Source organism: Haematobia irritans, chromosome 1, assembly GCF_050003625.1.
Source record: "Haematobia irritans isolate KBUSLIRL chromosome 1, ASM5000362v1, whole genome shotgun sequence".
NCBI lineage: Eukaryota > Metazoa > Arthropoda > Insecta > Diptera > Muscidae > Haematobia > Haematobia irritans.
Window position 1 is genome coordinate 131,108,531 of NC_134397.1, and position 23,185 is coordinate 131,131,715.

Consider the following 23,185-nt stretch of genomic DNA (forward strand, 5'->3'; position numbering starts at 1 on the left):
TTACACTCCATTGGTCACCATACTATTACATTTGTTAGGAACCATAATCCATTCAATACTCGTGGTGCTAATGAGCTGAGAATTCCGTTCTGTAGAACAGAAACGACAAAGCAAAGAATTGAATACGCGGGCTCAATAAATTTTAACAATTTGCCCAATGAGATAAAATCATTAACATGTTTCTCTCTTTTCAAATCAAGGGTGAAAACATTTCTTTATAACTCTATGGATGAACTCCTCGTTTAACATATAACATGTAATGAAGATCATTTAATAGCATTGTATTTATTCTTATAATGTTGTATTAAATTTATTTTTTTTCTCTTGTTTCGTTATTATATTTTGTTGCCAACGAGCCTCTAAATAGCCGATAGGCGCTGAGGCCAAATTAAAATATGAATACACGAATTTTATAACGTTTTACGTTCAAATAAATAAATAAAAAAAAAAATGTTAAGAAGTTTTAAGATACCACAACCCAAGTAATTCGATTGTGGATGACAGTCTTTCGTAGAAGTTTCTACACAAACTATGGTGGATGGTACATAAGAACTTACGGCCGTATATACTTGTTTTGCCTATTTTCTGCGCGTTCAAATGAAAACGGTATGGTATGAAACGAGGAAACAGCTTCCAAATACGTTAATTGACCTATAAATTCGTTTACGATTTAAAGCTCCAACCATATTCGTAATATTTATTGGAATTGGAATGCAACATTAAAAAAAATACAGCTTAAAAGGATTTTTTGGGAATTTGGCAAATATTTCGAATATTAAAATGGTATAGAATTATTATATATATACACAGAAAAAAATTCTAACGCAAAAATTAACTTATTTTTATTACAAGAAATTATTTGTTTGTATTTTATTTTTATTATTTTCTTGTGACATTTTCAACGGCTTAATAAAATCTTAGGCTATGGTCAACTAGCCAAATATTTGGCCATAATGAGTGTCAAACTTTTTTCCTGGAGTACTTTCGAAATATCTAGATACTATTCTATACTATCCCGATGTAATATATCCAATATGAGTTAAAAATGTTTTCTGGTTTGACTGCACTCAAAAAAAGAGTGAACTCTCTATTTCACTAAAGCCAATTTTACTTTATTTTAATTCATGGAATTAAAGTTTCATTGACTCTAATAATTTTTTGACTACGACAGTTAAATTAACTAAAAAACGGGAAAAATTATACACAAATTAAGCATGAAGATTTACTAAATTCGTATTTTTCACAAAATAGTTAATTATTTGTTTAAATTTGTAAATTTTACTACAAATGTGTCCATCATGAACTTCGAATGTCACAAAAGACGTACTTGCAATTTTGAGCTACAATTTTTTCCCTCAAACTAAAAAAATTTCTTTAACAAATAAAAAAAAATATATATGTCTACTAAATTTTCTTGAATTTGCCGAAAGATATTTACTTATTTTTGTGATATCGGCATAATGCCAGCGTTTGTAAACTGTTTAGTTAAAATTTTCTAAAAATATTCAAAATTTTCCAAAATTAACCAAAAGTTTTCTTCCTAGTGGGCTCACTGTTTTTTAAGTGTGGCCAAATATTTGCCCAGTGTGACCATACCGTTACTTTTATTAATTATGTCTCTAACATTTTATGATCTAAACGTGGGTATAAAGTTCAAAGACTGTACACATAAGTTCAATGTGAACTAAATCAACAACATTTGTTCGTACACCCAGAAAACAAATTCTTTGCATCAACCGAATTATTTGCCAACCGAAAGCGGGTGATTCCATCAACTATCAATGATATTTGTCAGCACAACTAACATTTGCCAATTGTAACTGCATGGTACTATGTTGGACCAACTTTGCATTGGTTGTCGCAATCTCATATTATTTAAAAAACCTGATCACCCCTCATTTTGAAGGTGTGTGTGTGTAGAATGTTGCTCCCATTTTGATTTTGGAATTCACTCCTCAGTTGTCAAAATGCCGTCCAAGCAAGAAGAGCAGCGTATCAAAATTTTGCTCGCGCATCGCGAAAATCCGAGCTACTCGCACGCAAAGCTGGCAAAATCGCTGAAAGTTGCCAAATCAACCGTTATAAATGTAATTAAAGTGTTTGGGGAATGTTTGTCGACAGCCAGGAAGTCTTGATTGGGGGGAAATCGAAAACCGGAAGCCGCTGAGACGACAAATAGAGTTGCGGGTAGTTCCAAGCGAAACCCTAACCTCTCTTTCCGAGACGCCGCAAATAAGCTGGGTGTATCGTCTACAACCGTGCATCGAGCCAAAAAACGAGCCGGACTATCGACTTACAAGAAGGTAGTGACTCCAAATCGCGATGATAAACAAAATACGACAGCCAAAGCGCGATCCCGGAGGTTGTACACGACGATGCTGACGATGTTTGACTGCGTGGTAATGGACGACGAAACCTACGTCAAAGCCGACTACAAGCAGCTTCCGGGACAGGAGTTTTATACGGCAAAAGGAAGGGGAAAGGTAGCAGATATTTTCAAGCACATAAAACTGTCAAAGTTCGCAAAGAAATATCTGGTTTGGCAAGTCATCTGTACCTGTGGCTTGAAAAGCAGCATTTTCATAGCTTCCGGGACTGTCAACCAAGAAATTTACGTGAAAGAGTGTTTGAATAAACGTCTGCTGCCTTTCCTGAAGAAACTCGGTTGTTCAGTACTGTTTTGGCCGGATTTGGCATCTTGCCATTACGGTAAAAAGGCCATGGAGTGGTACGCCGCCAACAACGTGCAGGTGGTTCTCAAGGACAAGAACCCTCCCAACACGCCAGAGCTCCGCCCAATTGAGAAATACTGGGCTATTGTCAAGCGGAACCTAAAGAAGACCAAAAAAACTGCTAAGGACGAGCAGCAGTTCAAGGCAAACTGACTTTCTGCGGCGAAGAAGGTGGACAAGGTGGCTGTACAAAATCTGATGGCAGGTGTCAAGCGTGAGGCCCGGCAATTCGTATTTGGAAAAGCGAAAGCCTAACTGAATATTTTTCCTGAATTTTATACTAATTGAACTTGAAAAAGAAATTTAATTTGATTTTTTAAATAAACGATTTCACCGATTTACACGCGTTTTCCCTTGACCAAATTTTGACCGTATAACCCTTTATTTACCAGAGATTTCCTCCCGAAAAAAAGTTCACTTGCCGTAAAAAGTATTTGTGCTTGTTGGTATATGAAGCCTGCAAATTTTATTGGAAAATTTTATAATAATCTGTTTTTACTAAATCGGTTCGATACTTACCTTAAGCCAAATTCTAGTCTACACTTGTTAATGCGAGAAATTTTATTCAATTTATTGCGGACTATTAATAAGTAAATTTAGTGACGCTGTTCCCCGTTTTGCAAATTTTGTAGCGTCATACCATCTAAATTGTCAATGTTGACATTACTATTTATTTGTTGCAAAAAAAATTCTTTTAGTATAATCAACTAGTTGATTTGAAGTAAGGATACATTTAAGACACAATTGTCTTTTAAATTTGAGTTTTGCGTACTTTTTTAATTTTTTTCGTTTTTAAATTTTTTCTTTTGCATGCCAATTTTGTTTGAAATCGGTTCAAATTCGGATATAGGTCCCATGTAAGTATTTCGCCCGATTACCACAGAGGTCAAAATTGTAATCCGATTTATGTGAAATTTTGCACATGGAGTAGAATTAACATAGTAACTATGCATGTCAAATTTGGATAAAATCGGTTAAGATTTAGATATAGCTACCATATATTTGTTTTTTTCTATTTGGGCAAAAATGGCCAAAATACTCACTGCTAAGTCGAAAACTTGCAAAGAAGACTCCAATTTGCCCATACTCTTAATACATATCTATCGACCGATACATCATAAATGCTCTTTTCCGAATTTGCCTCAAAATTGGTTCAGATTTAAATGTTTTCCACATTTACACCCTCCACCATAGAAAGGAAGGTATATTAACATTTTCATTCCGTTTTTAACACATCGAAATATTGGCCCAAGATGAAGATGAATATATTGTGGGTCGTGGTGAAATTCTGAGTCGATCTAGCGGTGTCCGTCCGTCTGTGGAAATCACGCTAACTTCCGAACGAAACAAGCTATCGACTTGAAACTAGTTGTTATTAATGTAGGTCGGATGGTATTGCAAATGGACCATATCGGACCACTTTTACGTATAGACGCCATATAAACCGACCATCAGATTTGGTTTGCGGAGCCTTTTAGAGAAGTAAATTTCATGCGATCCGGTTGAAATTTGGTACGAGGTGTAAGTATATGGCATTTAGCAACTATGCAAAAATTGGTCCAAATCGGTCCATAATTATATATAGCCCTCATATAAACCGATCCCGAGATTTGACCTCCGGAGCCTCTTGGAGGAGCAAAATTCATCCGATTCGGTGGAAATTTGGTACGTGGTGTTAGTATATGGTCTCTATCAACCATGCAAAAATGTATCCATATCGGTCCATAATCATATGTAGCCCCCATATAAACCGATCCGCAGAGTTGACCTCCGGAACCTCTTGGAGGAACAAATTTCATCCAATTCAGTTGAAATTTTGTATTTTGTGTAAGTATATAAACACTAACAACCATGCAAATATTAGTCTATGTCAGTTCATTATTGTATATAGACCCCATATAAACCGATCCCCAGGTTTGACCTCCGGAGCCTTTTGGAGAAGCAAAATCCATCCGATTCGGTTGAAATTGGTACATGGTGCTAGTATATGGCCGCTAACAACCATGCCAAAATTGATCCATATCTATAGTTATATATAGCCCTCAGATAAACGGATCTCCAGATTCGTAATTGTATATAGCCCCCATATAAAGCGACCTCCATATTTCAAATCTGTCTCTCTAATTACGAACCGATTTGAACTTACCAAAAGTTTATATCGGTTCGTAATTATTTATAGGCTTCCCGATATATACCTTTTAGTGTCCAATATATTATGGACTAACGTACAATTTAGAAGACGATGTTAAAAAGTTTTAAGATACCTTGCCATCGGCAAGTATTACCACAACCCAAGTAATTCGATTCTACGCGATCCATGGTGGAGGGCAGGGCTGTGGAGCCGGAGTCGGAGTCTTGGAGTCGTAGTCTGAATATTTTGCTGGAGTCGGAGTCGTAAAAATTTTGCTCGACTCCGGCTAAATCAATTTTTTTAAAACACTTCACATTTTTTAACTAAGCAAGTTTTTACGCAAATTAGTTTCCATTGCGTTATTCATTCGATCAATGTACAGCATGATTGTAAATGAAAATCAACTTCCAATTACGGCTATCTTTTTATGTTTCCTCCATTTTCGATCCATTTTAATGTCCATATAAATTTATTTGAAATATTTCGAACAATCGAAATTATTTTTTTATTTTTTTTAAGGCCATATACATATGTGGAGTATTGACAGAAAATTTTTTCAAATTTTTTTTTATAGAAAATTTTGTCAAAATATTATTGTGAATTTTTTTTTATGTTTTTGTCATAATTTTATTTCTATAGCAAATTTTTTCAAAATTTTATTTCTATAAGAAATGTATTCAAAATTGTATTACTATAAAAATATTTTTTTCTGTAGAAAATTTAGTCAAAATTTTATTTCTATAGAAAATTGAGTCAAAATTTTGTTTCTATAGAATATTTTGCAAAATTTTAATTCTATAGAAAATTTTGCAAAATTTTGTTTGTTACACAAACATTTTTTTAAAATTTTATTTCTATAAAAATTTAAGTAAAAATTTTATTTCTATAGAAAATTTTGCCAAAATTTTATAGTAATAGATTTTTTTATTAGAAAATTTGGTCAAAATTTTATTTCTATAGAAAATTTGGTCAAAATTTTATTTCTATAGGAAATTTTGCCAAAATTTTATAGTAATAAATTTTTTTGTTAGAAAATTTGATCAAAATTTTATTTCTATAGAAAATTTTGTCAAAATTTTATTTCTATGGAAAATTTAATCAAAATTTTGTTTCTGTAGAATATTTGGCAGGATTTTATTTACTACACAAAAATTTTTCTAAAATTTTATTTATATTGATATTTTTTTTCAAAATTTTATTTCTTACTGATGCTCACTGATACTCACTGCTATAAAAAATGTATTCAAAATTTTATTACTATAGAAATTTTTTTCTATATAAAATTTAGTCAAAATTTTATTTCTATAGAAAATTTAGTCAAAATTTTGTTTCTATAGAATATTTAGCAAAATTTTATTTCTATAGAAAATTTTGCAAAATTTTGTTTGCTACACAATTTTTTTTAAATTGTATTTCTATTGATAATTTTTTCAAACTTTTATTTCTATAAAAAATGTTGCCAAATTTTATTTCTATAAAAATTTTACTCAAAATTGTATTTCTATATATTTGGTCAAAATTTGATTTCTATAGAAAATTTTGCCAAAATTTTATTTGTATAGAAATTTAGTCAAAATTTTGTTTCTGTAGAAAATCTTGCAAAATTTTATTTCTATATAAAATTTTGCAAAATTTTATTTACTAGACAAAAATTTTTCCAAAATTGTATGCTCACTGATACTCACTGCAAAGTCGAAAACTTGTAGAAATGACTCAAATTTTCAAAATTTTCAATGAATGAATCATAAATGCATTTTTGCGAAATTGTCTAAACATAAATATTTTCCAAATATTGCTTGAGATTTTGTAGAAGTCTGATTTGAGAATTTATAAAAATGTAGATCTAAATACAAAGTTGGGCAGAGTATATAATCGGCGCGCCCGACTTTAGACTTTCCTTGCATTTTTATTTTTTGTAAAAAATGTGTTACGTCCCATAACGTTAGATTTAAATTTTAAGTACATAGATTTTGTAGAAGTATATATAATTTTGTCTAAATCGATTCAGATTCAAATTCATGCATATGGGAATATAAACCTTTATATAGCTCGCAACAAATTTAAAGGATTTGAGATAGTATCAATAATTTTGGTCCACAAATACATATACTGTTGGTATTTTCTCATATTATGATGGGTATTTATATCATTTTTTTATTTATTAAACATTGTCCTAAATTTGAAATATAGAGTTCAATTGGCATCTAATGTGAAATTAAAGCCTTTTTCTTGCACACATAAATAAATACGATACTTTATATCGATCCACTTACGGTACCCCCACAATAGAACTACAAATTAGTGGTATTAAAATGAGATTTAGTTATATTACCCGGAGTCGACTCCGGAGTCGGAGTCGAGCTGATGAAAAATGCTGGAGTCGGAGTCGAGCAAAATTGGCTCGACTCCGACCCTAATTTTAGTAGATTTCAAGCCTAAATTTTCAAGACAAATTTTGTCCAGATCGGGTCAGATTTAAATGCATGTATATTTATATAAAGCACTGAACAAATTTGAAAGATTTGCGATGGTATCGAAAATGTAGATCTACAAAGTTGTGCACGGTGTATTATGTCGGCCGCGTCCGACTTTAGACTTCCCTTACTTGTTTGTTGTTTTTTTGAGAATTGAAACAAATGAAATAAAATTTTTCAAAAATTTTTATTTTTAATAATAAATTATTACAGTATAAAAATTTGTTGTCATTAGCACTATATAATCGGATAATAAACAAAGATTTTGTTTTATTTATAGATGATATAAGTAACATAAGTACACAGTATGAATATAGGTAACTCTTCTAAAAAGGTACAACATCATTGGAGTAACTTAAATTTTACAAACTATGTTCTTAAAATTAAAAACAAACAAAGAAATCATACAAAATTATTTCATATCTGTACTCGTGGAAATATTTGTGAATTGTGTACCAACAAAATTTAAAGCAAATAAGTTTTACGTAGAGGAAGCTGGAATTAAGAAGGACATGGTGCTGAAGTAGAAAGGATATCAGTGTTTATGATACAAAGTGCTGTAAACGAAAGAAGCCCGGGGATTTTAAGAACCATTGACCCTTTGTATTCTACTCTACGGCTTGATCATACTCTAGGTGGAACGAAGTTGGTGGAAATGGTGGTAGAATGGTTCACATTCTCAAAAGAAACGTGCCGTAGAAGCCAGTGGTGATGTTGACAGTGATTGTGGTGCAAAATTATTAATGCCATGGTTAAGAGCTAAAACTTTATTGATTATTTTTAATTCTTCTAAATTATGAAAATTATACGAGGGATTATATCTACGATATTCTTTACCTGCTTGTGACGAGGACGACTGTTGCTGCTGCTGTTGCTGATAATATTGCTGGGCATTCTGTTGCAATTGATTGCTGATATCCGGACTCAAATGTTGCCTATAGAAATTTTGACTATCATAGTTATGTTGATGCTGTTGCTGTTGATTGAAAGGAGCAAAAATATTATTGGAATTCGATGTTGCTTGTATTTGATTTAAACCAAAGTTTCCTGTATCCGTCTCCTGGCGAAAGAAACGTGATCTCTGTTGTTGTGATGTGGAGGAGGATTGTTGCTGTTCCTGTTGTTGACGTTCCAATAAGGCATTTGTGACATATTGAGGCACCAATGGCGAAGTTTGTTGCGAGAATTGTTGATAATTCCTTTGGGGCAAAGCCTGAACCAATGACAACTCTGCTGGTGGTTGTGGTAGCGATGGAGCAAATGTGGGTACTATACTTATTTGATTCGATGGTTGTATTTGTATAGCCGATATACTGGATATACCCTGAGTATTGGCTCCCGTTTGAGGCAAAGGTGTTTGTATCTTTTGTTGTAAATTATGGAATATTTGCTGTATGGGATTATTTAGTGATGGCAATTGCTGCTGTTGTGATGGAGGTGCCAATATTGTATTCGGAGTAAATTGGAAATTTTTATTATTGCCACCATTTTGAAATTTTCCATTCGATTCCCTGAGGGGCAATTGTTGTTCTACGGGGAAAGATGGGAATACTGGTGATATTGATGATATTTTTGTTTGTGTACTTGGTATGAATTCAATGGATGGACGTATGGTAAAACTAGAATCATGTTGAGTTGGTGGCAATTGTTGTTGGGGCGTACTAAGCTGTGCTGGCTGTGCATTGGCATTGATGTTTGGATTCCTCTGGCGACTTTGTTCTTCCAATAATTTCAATTGTCTTAATATTAATTCTTGTTGTTGTTGGGCTTGCAACTTCAATTGATAGATTTGTTGTTCCAATTCACGTTGTTTCTCTATTAAATAATTGTTTGGATTATTCAAAGATGACGACGGTTGATTTAAATTTGAAGTCAATGGCTGCTTCTGGAATAAATGAAAGTAGAGAATTTTATAAATTAATTTAATATTGCATAAATTTGGACTCGTAGCTACTCTCTATCATATTATGCTAGGTTAGGTCAGATGCTTGGCTGTTGGTAGAGACATAAAATCAAAAAAACAGAGCGAAGTCCATATACAATATGAAAATACCTTTTTATGTAGATACCCTTATTTTCTCGCGGTTGGATGTATTTTTATCAAAGTGTCACCATGAAATTATTCTTTTATGATCCGGTGCAAGATCGGACCAAAAGTTATGATTTTTACATGGGCTAGTCAGTCTTTTTAAGCATCCGCTGTCTTCATTTCCTAGTAGTTCTGCAATTTCAGTATTTCGGCTACTGAGTTGATCTCTGTCTGTGAACAAATTTTTATGACCAAACTATAGGTTGCAGTTTTAATACGATTGAATTTTATGCCAATTTGAATTCGGCACAAGTGTGTGTTTTTGGTCAGAATAGAATACTATAGAATCTGGGAGAAATCGGTTGGGATTTAGATATAACTACCATATACATTTTTCGCCCGACATGCACTTATATGACCACAGAGTCTAAAGGTTTACTCCGATTTACGTAAAATTTCGCAAAAGTTGTAGTAATAAAATTTTTACTATGCAAGCCAAATTAGGTGGAAATTAGTTCAGATTTACATATAGCACCTACATATATATCTTTTGGCCGATTTACACTCATATGACCACAGAGGCCATAGTTTGGCGACCGATCACATCTACATATCGCCTAATTTTAGTTTGGGCTTTCTGTCATACGGCCTATACGTACGTATTTTGTTAACCAAAACTGGGATTCGAAACTACTTTTTGATTTGAATTCCGACATTAATTTTTCCCAAAAAAATATTGGGCGTTATGTCCGCCTATTTTTCGGAGCATGTGACCGCGTAAAGCCCAAGCTAAAATTGGGCAAAATAACCGCCCTAAGGCAGGCCATACCGCCTAAAAGTAATTTTGGGCGATATGTCCGTTGGGGATGTGACCGGTCGCTCCATAGTTTCACTCCGATTTACGTGAAATTTTGCACAGGGAGTAGAATTAATATTTCTACTAAGCATGCCAAATTTGGTTCCGATGTAGATATAGCCAAAATATTTATTCCGATTATTTTGAAAGTTCACATTTTAATAATATTTCCATTAGCCACACAAATTTTGAGATTTCCTGATTACATAGTGGCCAGGGATAATAATTTTGATCTGCCAAAAAATGTGCCTACCAGAAATATTGATTTTAGACCCCATAAAATGTATACCGATCGACTCAGATCAGTCGATTTATCCCTTGGTGTCCGTCCTCCATGTATTTGTTGTTCGCAGGATTCCAGTCGCAATTGTTAACCGATACAAACGCTATTGAATTTGGAAAATATCGGATCAAATTTAGATATAGCTCCCATATATATGTATAGCCCTATTTCGACAAATGAGGTCATATTACGCTTATTTTTTACCCGATTTTATCCTCAAATTTGACACAATGTAGTTTTTGATAGTACCCTTTAAGTATGCAAAATTTCATTGAAATCGGTTCATATATAGATATACATAACATATGTATCGCCCGATTTTCCAAAATTGAACTATGAAACCCTTATTTATTAACCGATATCTCTCAAAGTTGGCAGAATGATATCATCTATAGTACTTACAATACTTGCAAAGAATTATTGATATCGTTTCAGATTTAGATATAGCTCATATACATATATATGTATCGCCGATTTTGCAAAATTTGGCTAAAATTTGGCCTTATTTATTAACCCAGCAAAAAAAGAGCTTCCAAATAAGAAGTTTGGATTCCCAATTTGTGATCCGGAAGTAGTGTAAACTTGGATCATCTCCAATGAATTTTATATGGGCTAGTCATAGGGCGGAAGTACTCCATTTTTGGATCCTTTGCATTGCTTTAGAAGTTGGGCCTTGGAAGTTCATTTGGATAAAAAAATTAAAAAAACGAAAAAACTAAAATTTTTCTTCAATCATTTTATTTTTATCAGTATTTTTTTACACCTTTATTTTCTTATTATCTAATTTTTACAAATTGAAAAACTTTTTCGCTTCCACCGGGGATTGAACCTGGGTCTGTTGCCACCATTACAGAACGCCTTAGCACACTCAGCCACAAACGCTAATGAACACGATGCCTCAAAACGTCTATTCAAATGTTTGTGATATGAACCTAATATGACACCACGGAATGACATTCTAACTACTTCTTGAGATGTTTTTTATTATTATGGATGAAAAAATAAATAACGCTGGTTCAAATCTCACTTGCGGCAATTTTTTATTAAATATTTTTCTAAAAAAATGTTTTTTATTTTTATGTTATACATCGTTTTTATTTTGTTTTTTTTTTTCGGCATATATTTTTGTATAAATATATATTTTTCGTTAAAAATCAAGAAACAATTAATAATTATCGTAATTTGCCAAACCTTCTCAAGAGAATTTCCACGGAAGTGAAAAAGTCAAACGGCACAGGTTCAAATCCCACCGGGGATGAATTCTTTTGTTTTTGTTTTATTATACCCTCCACCGTAGGATGGGGGTATATTAACTTGGTCATTCCGTTTGTAATACACCGAAATATTGCTTTAAGACCCCATAAAGTATATATATTCTGGGTCGTGGTGAAATGCTGAGTCGATCTGAGTGTGTCCGTCCGTCAGTCCGTCTGTCGAAATCACGCTAACTTCCGAACGAAACAAGCTATCGACTAACAACCATGCAAAAATTTGCCCACATCGGTCCATAATTATATATAGCCCCCCATATAAACCGATCGCCCGATTTGGCTTGCGGAGCCTCTAAGAGAAGCCAATTTCATCCAATCCGGCTGAAATTTGCTACATGGTGTTAGTGCATGGTCTTTAACAACCATGCAAAAATTGGTCCACCTCGGTCCATAATTATATATAGCCCCCATATAAACCGATCCGCAGATTTGGCTTGCGGAGCCTCTAAGAGAAGAAAGTTTCATCCGATCCGGCTGAAATTTGGTACATGGTATTAGTATATGGTATCTAACAACCATGCAAAAATTGGTCCACATCGGGCCATAATTATATATAGCCCCCACATAAACCTATCCCCCGATTTGGATTGCGGAGCCTCCAAGAGAAGCAAATTTCATACGATCCGGCTGAAATTTGGTACATGGTGTAAGTATATAGTCTCTCACAACTATGCAAAAATTGGTCCACATCGGTCAATAATTATATATAGCCCCCATATAAACCGATTCGGATGAAATTTGGTACGTGATGTTAGTATATGGAATCCAACAACCATGCAGGAATTGGGTTGACCTCCGGTGTCTTTTTTTGAGAAGCAAACTTCATCCGATCTGGTTGAAATTTGGTACGTGGTGGTAGTAAAGGGTGGTTAAAATTTCAAGGGCCGATGTTGATTTTGAATAAAACACAAACTATTTAGGAAATTATTGTAATTTTGTTTTATTATGATATATTGGTATTACTCAATTATGTATGGAACAAAATATAGGCCAAATGGGCGCCGCGACCTCGGTGCCACACCTTCATCCGATGGTCCAAATTTTCGATGACGCTGAGGCATAATGGAGGTTCTATGCCGTTAATGTGCCGAATTATCTCATCCTTTAGATCTTGAATTGTTGCTGGCTTATCGACGTACACCTTTTCTTTCAAATAACCCCAAAGAAAAAAGTCCAACGGTGTCAAATCACAGATATAGCTCCCATATATATTTCGCCCGATATGGACTTATATGGCCCCAGAAGCCAGATTTTTGGCCGAATTTGCTTAAAATTTTGCACAAGAAGAACAATTAGTACTATAGTCAAGTGTGCCAAATTTTATTGAAATCGGTTCAGATTTAGATATAGCTCCCATATATATCTTTCGCCCGATATGGACTAATACGGTCCCTGAATCCGGAGTTTTATCCCAATTTGATTGAAATTTTGCACTAGGAGTACAATTAGTAGTATAGTCAAGTGTGCCAAATTTTATTGAAATCGGTTCAGATTTAGATATAGCTCCCATATATATCGTTCGTCCGTTTTACATTCATATGACCACAGTGAACAATCTTTTACTCCGATTTAATTGAAATTTTGCACAGGGAGTAGAATTAGCATTGTAGCTATGCGTGCCAAATTGGTTGAAATCGGTTCAGATTTAGATATATCTCCCATATATAGCTTTCGCCCGATTTACACTCATATGACCACAGAGGCCAATTTTTAACTCCGATATAGTTGAAATTTTGCACAAGGAGTAGAATTAGCATTGTAGCTATGCGTGCCAAATTTGGTTGAAATCGGTTCAGATTTAGATATATCTCCCATATATAGCTTTCGCCCGATTTGCACTCATTTGACCACAGAGGCCAATTTTTAACTCCGATATAGTTGAAATTTTGCACAAGGAGTAGAATTAGCATTGTAGCTATGCGTGCCAAATTTGGTTGAAATCTGTTCAAATTTAGATGTAGCTCCCATATATATTTTTCTTATTTCGACAACATTTTCCTTGTAAAGTCGCCACTGCTTAGTCGAAAAGTTGTAAAAATGACTCTTATTTTCCTAAACTTCTAATACATATATATCGAGCGATAAATCATAAATAAACTTTTGCGAAGTTTCCTTAAAATTGCTTCAGATTTAAATGTTTCCCATATTTTTTACTAACATTGTGCTCCACTCTAGTGCATTAGCCAACTTAATTGTTGAGTCTATAGATTTTGTAAAAGTCTATAAAATTCTGTCCAAATCGAGTGATATTTAAATGTATGTATTTGGGACAAACCTTTATATATGGCACCCAACACATTTGACGGATGTGATATGGTATCGAAAATTTAAATCTACAAAGTGGTGCAGGGTATAATATAGTCGGCCCCGCCCGACTTTAGACTTTCCTTACTTGTTTTTGACTTTTTTATTGATTTTTCTATTCTTTTTTGCGAAATTTAATTTAATTTTCACTTAACGGGGCCTAATTTCGTACCTTCCAAAACTTGTCCAAAAGGATTGCATAGGAAGTGGAAAAAAATCTATGGGCGATCCGGGATGCGCTTTAACATAAATGTTTGTTGACTTGTCTAAAAAGAACTGCATTGGAATTGGAAAAAATTGATGGAGGATTCCAGCAGGCGCTTTAAAAGAAATGTTTGTGGAACAACTTACAATTTTCTTTTTGCTGAGAACTGATCTTACTCAAAGCAAAAAGCGCGCTTTTCCAACATTGGGCCAAAATAGCCTTATTTATTAACCAATGTTACTCAAATTTCAAATTTAGATGTTTTAGATGTTAGGACCGGCTATCGAGACTTACATGGAGATCTTACAGACATATATTGGCCGTTTTCACAAATTTAGCTACATTAGTCACACAAATTGAGCGATTTACTCTGTTTTTATAATAGACACAATATTAGCTCCGTTCGAGAACCCGATAATTTTTTATAATTATTACGAATTTTTACTGGAAGTCGTTCGTTTACACCAAAACGCCAGCAAAAGGGAGCAAGTTTTTGCTAGAGATTTTTTTCCCAGTAAAATCTTGCAAACCATAGCATACGTTGCCAGCTGGTTATTGATAACAAACAAAGTACCAATACAATGTACATGTTCGGCAACTACGATTGGAAGTTAAATATACAGGATTCGTTTTTTGTTTTCAATGTTTTAGCAGCTGAAATTTTCAATGTGCAAATAGTTACTGGATACCGTTCGTGTACTTTTCAGCAATTTTAAGCAAAGAGTGTAAATTACACTCTTACTCTCTTGCTAGTTTTTACTGGATATTTTTTTATTGGAAAAGTACGCGAACAGACCTATTGATGTCATACTAATTTTGTAGGTGTTAGTTATATCAAGCATTGCTCCTAATATCAGCCGTTTCTGTTCACATTGATATACGGTTTATGTCTCAAACCTATTTCAATGATACCTCACAGATTTCTTTCCACTTTACTTACTTGTTATTAAATATATAACATCTTACCGTAATATAATGCCCAGATGTGGGTACAGCATTTGAGAATGTATTCGACGATGTCGTCGATGAACTAAACGTCGATTGTGTTGGAGGCGGACTGGGCAGATGATTGTTGCTGGACTTTGGAGCTTCAGTTTGCAAAACATTTAACTTTGTGATGGTAGGTTCATAGTTGATCGAAGATTGGAATATGGATTCGTGTGTCTTTTGGGTGGTGCTTCTTATTAAACTGTTAGCGGTTGGTTGGGCAACATCAACTATGGGCACCACATGCTTGGGTGAACCTGATTCATCCAAATTAACAGTGAATGCCGTTACCAGGGGAGCCGCTTGTATGCGAATATCATTCTTATCGACAACTTCGATATTTTCACCATCTTCATTGTGAGTTGGTCGGGGAGTTGTTGTGGTCGTTGTTGTTGTGGTAGTGGTTGTCCTTCTGGTTGTGGTCCTGGGACGCCGAGTAGTTGTTGTTGTCGTTGTGGTGCTAGTCGATTTTTGTTTTGAATTACGAATTTCAAATTTGATTTCGTCGAAACTATTTGAGGAGATTTCATTGGTTTGCAAGCTATTGCCAACACTACGGGCAGCTTGAATGTTATTGACGACTGTCTCACCCGTATTTGTATTCACGGTAGCAGGTGAACCAAAATTTTGTTTTAACGATTTCCTCAGTGATTTCGTTTTATCTATGAAGGCCGATAGAGGTTGTTCACGGGCATTATTCTCATCATAGGTGGCAGTAAAGAACTGTACCGATGGGAAAACATCTGCAGCATTGGTGCTCTCCTCCAATATTTCATCTTTGGTCTCTGTTATCAGAGGTACTACAGTGGTACTTGCTAATGGAATGATGACTGGAACTTCTGTGGTATTGGGTATTTCATCATCATTTCCGCTCTCTCCTTCGTTATCGGTTTCATCATCGTCTGCCTCATTTTGGGCTTCTTGTTCCAGTTTATCTATGGCACGTAGTAGGGCTTGTCTTACCGATATATCTAATTTTTGTATGGCCTCGCGTGGTATGATCTCATTGGTCTCTGTTGAACTTTCGTCATCTGCCCGTACGTGTTGGGCATGTAATCCCCACAGACACAGTAGAAGGCAGGTAATGTAAGTCTGCAAGTGGAAAAGAAAATCACAGTATATTAGTTCCAATTAATGATCCTTGGCATAAAACTAAAATCTAAATATTTTTGCAGGTTGTTTTTGTTTTTGCGTTTTGGTTTTTGCATACAATTGGCTTATCTGCAAAATGTCGGTAACAAAGCACAGATAATCTCTAAGTGTAATGTTTGTTGTTTTCTGCCATCTGTGGCCATTAATTTGAAAAGTTATTACGAATTATTACAGTCATAGACCTAAATATTAGGGTGTCCCGCATTGAGATTGTTTTGGAAGTCAATTAAGAATTTTTTTATTAGAAGGAATGTGTGGAACATTTTCCATTGCTACTTCATTGGGGTAAGTAAGAAAACATTTCGGTCTAACAAAATTTAAAATTACGCAAACAATGGAACGCAAATATGAGTACGCTGTAGGACTATATAGCATCAGTAGATGCCGTTTGAAATCGTCCTAAACAAAACTGAAGGTTACTCCTATATATTGCTTTACGTGATACAAAAAAATATTGGTGTACAACCTTGATTTAACACAATATTGAGGATAAAGTTCCATGAGTCGATCTAGCTGTTAGTCTGTCCGTCCGTCTGTCTGTGATCTCAGTTTTGTGATCAAAGTTTAGGTCGTTTTAGCCCAATCGACTTCAAATTTTGTACGTGTATGTCTTGTGAGTCAGAACAGAAACGTATTGATTTTGGAAGAAATCGGTTCAGAGTGAGATATAGCCCCATATATATTTTTCGCTCAAAATGCACTTAAAAGGCCCATAACCAGGGTTGCCATATTTGCCGATTTATCGGCATTTTGACGATTTTTTACTCAAAAAATATCAAATGCCAATGTTCCGATTTTTGCCCCAAAAATGACGACATTTAAACATTTTGAATAGATGCAATTCGTTTACACGTTTAGAGCCAGAAAAAGAAAATTGTTGATAAACATTTCATATATGTAGGAGCTATACCTCATTCTACACCTACAGGATTAGTATCACCACTCGTGCCAAAAATAATCCACCAAAATTTGAAGAAAATTTTACAAAAAATCTATCAAATTAAAAGAAATTATTTTGAAGTTGTCGATCAAATTTTCGTGGTTAGTATATTAAAAAAATGTTGTTTTATTGCAAAGAAATGTTTTATATTGAATTTATAGAAAATTTGTTAACATTTTACTTCTACAGAAAAATTGTAAAAATTAAATTTTCATAGAAAATTTCGTCAAAATTTTATATCTATTGAAATTTTTATTTATATAGACAATTTTGTCAAAATTTTATTTCTATAGAAGAATGTGTCCAAATTTTATTTCTATAAAAAATGTTGTCAAAATTTTATTTCTATAGAAAATTTTGTCAAAATTTTATTTCTCTAGAAAATTTTGTCAAAATTTTATTTCTATAGAAAATTTTATCAAAATTTTATTTTTATAGAAAAATGTGTCAAAATTTTATTTCTATAGAAAATTGTGCCAAAACTTTGTTTCTATAGAAAATTTTGTCAAAATTTTATTTCTATAGAAAGTTTTGTTAAAATTTTATATCTATAGAAAATTTTATTTCTATAGAAAATTTTGTCAAAATTTTATTTCTAACACCGAAAAAAGTGAAAAGAATGAACTACCACGCACTAAAATTGACCTATATTTTACTCCTCATTTTGAGATTTCCACAAAGCGTTGTTAAAACCAGGAAATTTTAATGCCCTGTTGTACTTTTTAACTGCAGTTCACGAAATTACATCATCTCTTAGAAGAAAAAATTAACTAAAAGTAAAGAAGAAAATCATTGGCGCCAAATCATGACCATTTTAACCATACAGTATTTCATTCTTACTATTTTTGGGAATCGTACGAAAATTTTCATTTGTTTTAGTTCATATTGAACTTATGTGTACGGTCATTGAACTTTATACTCACGTTTTGTTCATAAAATTTTTGAGACATACTTAAAAAAAGTAAGATTTCATTAAGCTGTGAAAATTTCGATAAAAATAATAAAATTTAACTAAAAGCAAATAATGTTTTTCCAATAAAAATAAGTTAAATTTAGCGTTATTTTAACTACGGAAATTTTTTTCTGTGTACAGAAATGTTGTAAAAATTTAATTTTTATAGAAAATTTCGTCAAAATTTTATTTCTGTAGAAAATTTTGTCGAAATGTTTTCTTTATAGAAAATTTTGTCAAAATTTTATTTCTGTAGAAAATTTTGTCAAAATTTTATTTTATTTTGTCAAAATTGTATTTCTATAGAAAATTTTGTCAAAATTTTATTTCTATAGAAAATTTTGTAAAAATTTTATTTCTATAGAAACTTTTGTCAAATTTTTATTTCTATAGAAAACTTCCTCAAAACTTTATGTCTGTAGAAAACTTTTGCACATACTTATTTCTATAGAACATTCTAGCAAAAATTTATTTCTATAAAACTTTTTGGCAATGCTTTTCTATTTTCTATATTTTTTATAGTACATTCTGGCAAAATTTTATTTCTAAGAAAATTTTTACAAAATTTCATTTCTATAGAAGATTTTGTTAAAATTTTATTTCTATAGAAAATTGTACCTCTTAATTAGAGAGTCAATCAAGAAGAGTTTTTTTTTAATTTCGGAAAAACGTTGCCCGATAAATACTAAAGATCTTTATTTTTATTTTCAAATAAAAACTTCAATCTAATCATAATTTTTTTTTTATTATTTTTATACAAAACTGAATGGGTTATGCTTTTGTTGATGAAATGCATAGTTAGGTATGTTAATTTTCTGTTCTTTATATGAAATTAGTATTATTGTTTTTAAACAAAAATTTAGCTTCTTTCAATATTATTTACCTTAGAGATTTTTGACGATTTTTAAAATAGAAGTGACGATTATGACGATTTATGGACCGATAAATCATAAATGGACTTTTGCGAAATTGATTAAAAATGGCTTTAGATTTAAACATTTCCTCACCGGGACAGTGGCCGATTTTGTTCAAATCGGTTCATATTTAAATATATGTATATGGAAACATAAACCTTATAAATGGCACAGATCAAATTTGAAGAATTTCAGATGGTATCGAAAATGTAGATCCACAAAGTGCTGCAGGGTATAATATATAGTCGGCTACGCCCGACATTAGGCTTTGCTTACTTGTTTTTCGATAGATTTTAGTTACTCTGTTAACGTCATATGTCTATTAAAGCAGTTTTTCTTTAAAGTCCTCCATTATACGGACACCCTAACAAACATGATATGGATATACCAACGTTTTCATCCATCCGCACCAGAGATACAAGAAAATATTAAAGCTTCTTATGCGGGTTCATGATTTCTACGTCAAAAGGGTGTTATATTCGCAGGCTGACTTGACTTATTACATAAACGGGCACAAAAGCATAAAATCATACAAAAAGAAAAAAAAACACAGACTCAAATATACTTTAATAATTTTTTCACATAATGTCTAACTTGAACCAACACCTCATTGCTAGATTAGGCTTGCACCACCAAAACGAGGAGAGTAAAACACAATCTGATAACAATGATAATCGCCTAAACGTCAGAAGGTACCATATAAGCACGTATTAGAAAACGGTCTTAACATGCAATATTGTGATTTTAAAGTTACATTTTAAATATCTCTTTTTAAAAATCATAAAGTTTAATTTATTAATGAATTACTGCAAAGTGGTATCGCAAACAAATACCAAAGAAATGTTAGCATAAAGCATTTCCTTAGATTTAGAAATATTTGTAGAAAAAAATTCAAGAAATATAAAGTTTCTTTTCCAAATGTCTAAAATTGATAACATATCCAAGAAAGTTCTCATTATTTTTCATGTTAGCCTGATACCGAAACACGCGATTAACGTCCAAATGCATGATATTTTAATTTTACAATTAATTGTTTTTCGAGCTTTATGGACAAATTACATCAAGGAATTTGATCTATGGAACCATTGTCCATAAAGCTCGAAAAACAATTAATTGTAAAATTAGAAACTTTTCTTTTGAGCGGGATCCCCGAAAATTTGCAATAAATTCCAGCTTCCCCGAGAATGGAAAAGTCAGAGGAAAAACTCAAATGATCCCAGCAAAAAAATTTGGAAGTTCTTCCAAAGGCACAACTTTAAAAGCACTTCCAGAAGATGCACTCCCAATGATGTTCTTTATTTTAACTACCCAAGAAGTTCTTTTAATTCAATTTTTTATAACTTTTTTTTTCATACTTTTAATGGGTAATTTTAACTTTTTATACCCTCCATCATAGGATGGGGGTATATTAACTTTGTCATTCCGTTTGTAACACATCGAAATATTGCTCTAAGACCCCATAAAGTATATATATTCTGGGTCGTGGTGAAATTCTGAGTCGATCTAAGCATGTCCGTCCGTCTGTTGAAATCACGCTAACTCCCGAACGAAACAAGCTATCGACTTGAAACTTGGCACAAGTAGTTGTTATCGATGTAGGTCGGATGGTATTGAAAATGGGCCCTATCGGTCCACTTTTACGTATAGCCCCCATATAAAGGGACCCTCAGATTTGGCTTGTGGAGCCTCTAACAGAACCATATTTCATCCGATCCGGCTGAAATTTGGTATATGGTGTTGGTATATGGTCTCTAACAACCATGCAAAAATTGGTCCACATCGGTCCATAATTATATATAGCACCCATATAAACCGATCCCCAGATTTGGCTTGCGGAGCCTCAAAGAGAAGCAAATTTCATCCGATCCGCCTGAAATTTGGTACATGATGTTGGTATATGGTCTCTAACAACCATGCAAAAATTGGTCCATATCGGTCCTTAATTATATATAGCCCCCATATAAACCGATCCCCAGATTTGGCTTGTGGAGCCTCTATAAGAAGCATATTTCATCCGATCCGGCTGAAATTTGGTACATGATGTTGGTATATGGTCTCTAACAACCATGCAAAAATTGGTCCATATCGGTCCTTAATTATATATAGCCCCCATATAAACCGATCCCCAGATTTGGCTTGTGGAGCCTGTATAAGAAGCATATTTCATCCGATCCGGCTGAAATTTGGTACATGGTGTTGGTATATGGTCTTTAACAATCATGCAAAAATTGGTCCACATCGGTCCATAATTTTATATAGCCCCCATATAAACCGATCCCCAGATTTGGCTTGCGGAGCCTCAAAGAGAAGCAAATTTCATCCGATCCGCCTGAAATTTGGTACATGATGTTGGTATATGGTCTCTAAAAACCATGCAAAAATTGGTCCACATCGGTCCATAATTATATATAGACCCCATATAAACCGATCTCGAGATTTGGCTTGCGAAGCCTCACAGAGAAGCAAATTGCATCCGATCCGGCTGAAAGTTGGTACATGGTATTGGTATATAGTCTCTAATAACCGTGCAAAAATTGGTCCACATCGGTCCATAATTATATATAGCGCCCATATAAACCGATCCCCAGATTTGGGTTGCGGAGCCTCAAAGAGAAGCAAATTTCATCCGATCCGCCTGAAATTTGGTACATGATATTGTTATATGGTCTCTAACAACCATGCAAAATGGGTCCACATCGGTTCATAATTATATATAGCCCCCATATAAGCCGATCCCCGGATTTGGCTTGCGAAGTCTCCAAGAGAAGCAAATTTCATCCAATCCGGTTGTAATTTTGAACATGGTGTTAGTATATGATATTTAACAACCGTGCCAGAATTGGTCCATATCGGTCCATAATTATATATAGCCCCCATATAAAACGTTCTCTAGATTTGACCTCCGGAGCCTCTTGGAGGAGCACAATTCATCCGATCCGGTTCAAATTAGGAACGTGGTGTTAGTATATGGTCGCTAACAACCATAACAAAATTGGTCCAATCACACAAAAATTGGTTCATATCGGTTCATAATCATGGTTGCCACTAGAGCCAAAAATAATCTACAAAAATTTTATTTATATAGAAAATTTTGTCAAAATTTTATTTCTATAGAAAATTTTGTCAAAATTTTCAGAAAGATTTTCAAAATTTTATTTCTATAGAAAATTTTGTTCAAATTTTATTCGGGTCATAATCATGGTTGCCACTCGAGCCAAAAATAATCTACCAAGATTTTATTTCTATAGAATATTTTGTCAAAAGTTTATTTCTATAGAAAATTTTGTGAGATTTTATTTCTATAGAAAATTTTGTTAAAATTTTATTTCTGTAGAAAATTTTGTCAAAATTTTATGTCTACTTTGTCAAACTGAATTATATTCGTATTGGATCGATATTGTTTGATTTAATATATACCACGTATGGACTTACATACAATTTAGAAGATGGTGTTAGGAGGTTTTAAGATACCTTGCCATCGGCAAGCGTTACCGCAACTTAAGTAATTCGATTGTGGATGGCAGTGTTTAGAAGAAGTTTCTACGCAATCCATGATGGAGGGTACATAAGCTTCGGCCTGGCCGAACTTACGGCCGTATATACTTGTTTTGTTTCAAATATGTTAAAAATAGAGTAAGAATTCATAAAATGATACAAATCATTTAAATTTTGTCAAAAAAAAAATGCTAAATCCAATCTGAAAAAATTGTGAATTTTTGAAAATATTTGAGATCAAACGTTTCCGACAAGCGTTAGAATCCATTAAAAATTATAAAAATTATTTATTTGACAAAATATCACAGAATTTTTTAATTTACATCCAAAACATTGAATTCGGATCACACCTAAAAAAAGTGATGCAAATTCAGTGCAACGGCTGTTGAAATGGAGGACTTCCGTCCTATGACAATCCCATGTTAAACTCATCGCTTCTGCGTCAATTTTGCACCACTTC

The 23,185-nt window shown here is 33.3% G+C and overlaps 1 protein-coding gene across 5 annotated transcripts in view; it reads right to left on the reverse strand.

Moving 5' to 3' along the window:
* Positions 1-7,505: 7,505 nt before the first annotated feature.
* LOC142221801 (uncharacterized) overlaps positions 7,506-23,185 on the reverse strand; it is an 84,359-nt gene continuing 68,679 nt past the window's right edge. For 3 of the 5 annotated variants that reach the window (XM_075291624.1, XM_075291621.1, XM_075291623.1), the window contains exons 3-5: positions 15,252-16,364; positions 8,175-9,222; positions 7,506-8,102 (exon numbers count right to left, since the gene is read on the reverse strand). In XM_075291624.1, the coding sequence (XP_075147739.1) occupies positions 8,017-8,102; positions 8,175-9,222; positions 15,252-16,364 (2,247 nt within the window). In that variant the 3' untranslated portion in view covers positions 7,506-8,016. The remainder of the gene's footprint in view (positions 8,103-8,174; positions 9,223-15,251; positions 16,365-23,185) is intronic. The other 2 variants (XM_075291625.1, XM_075291626.1) reach the window with 2 other exon arrangements.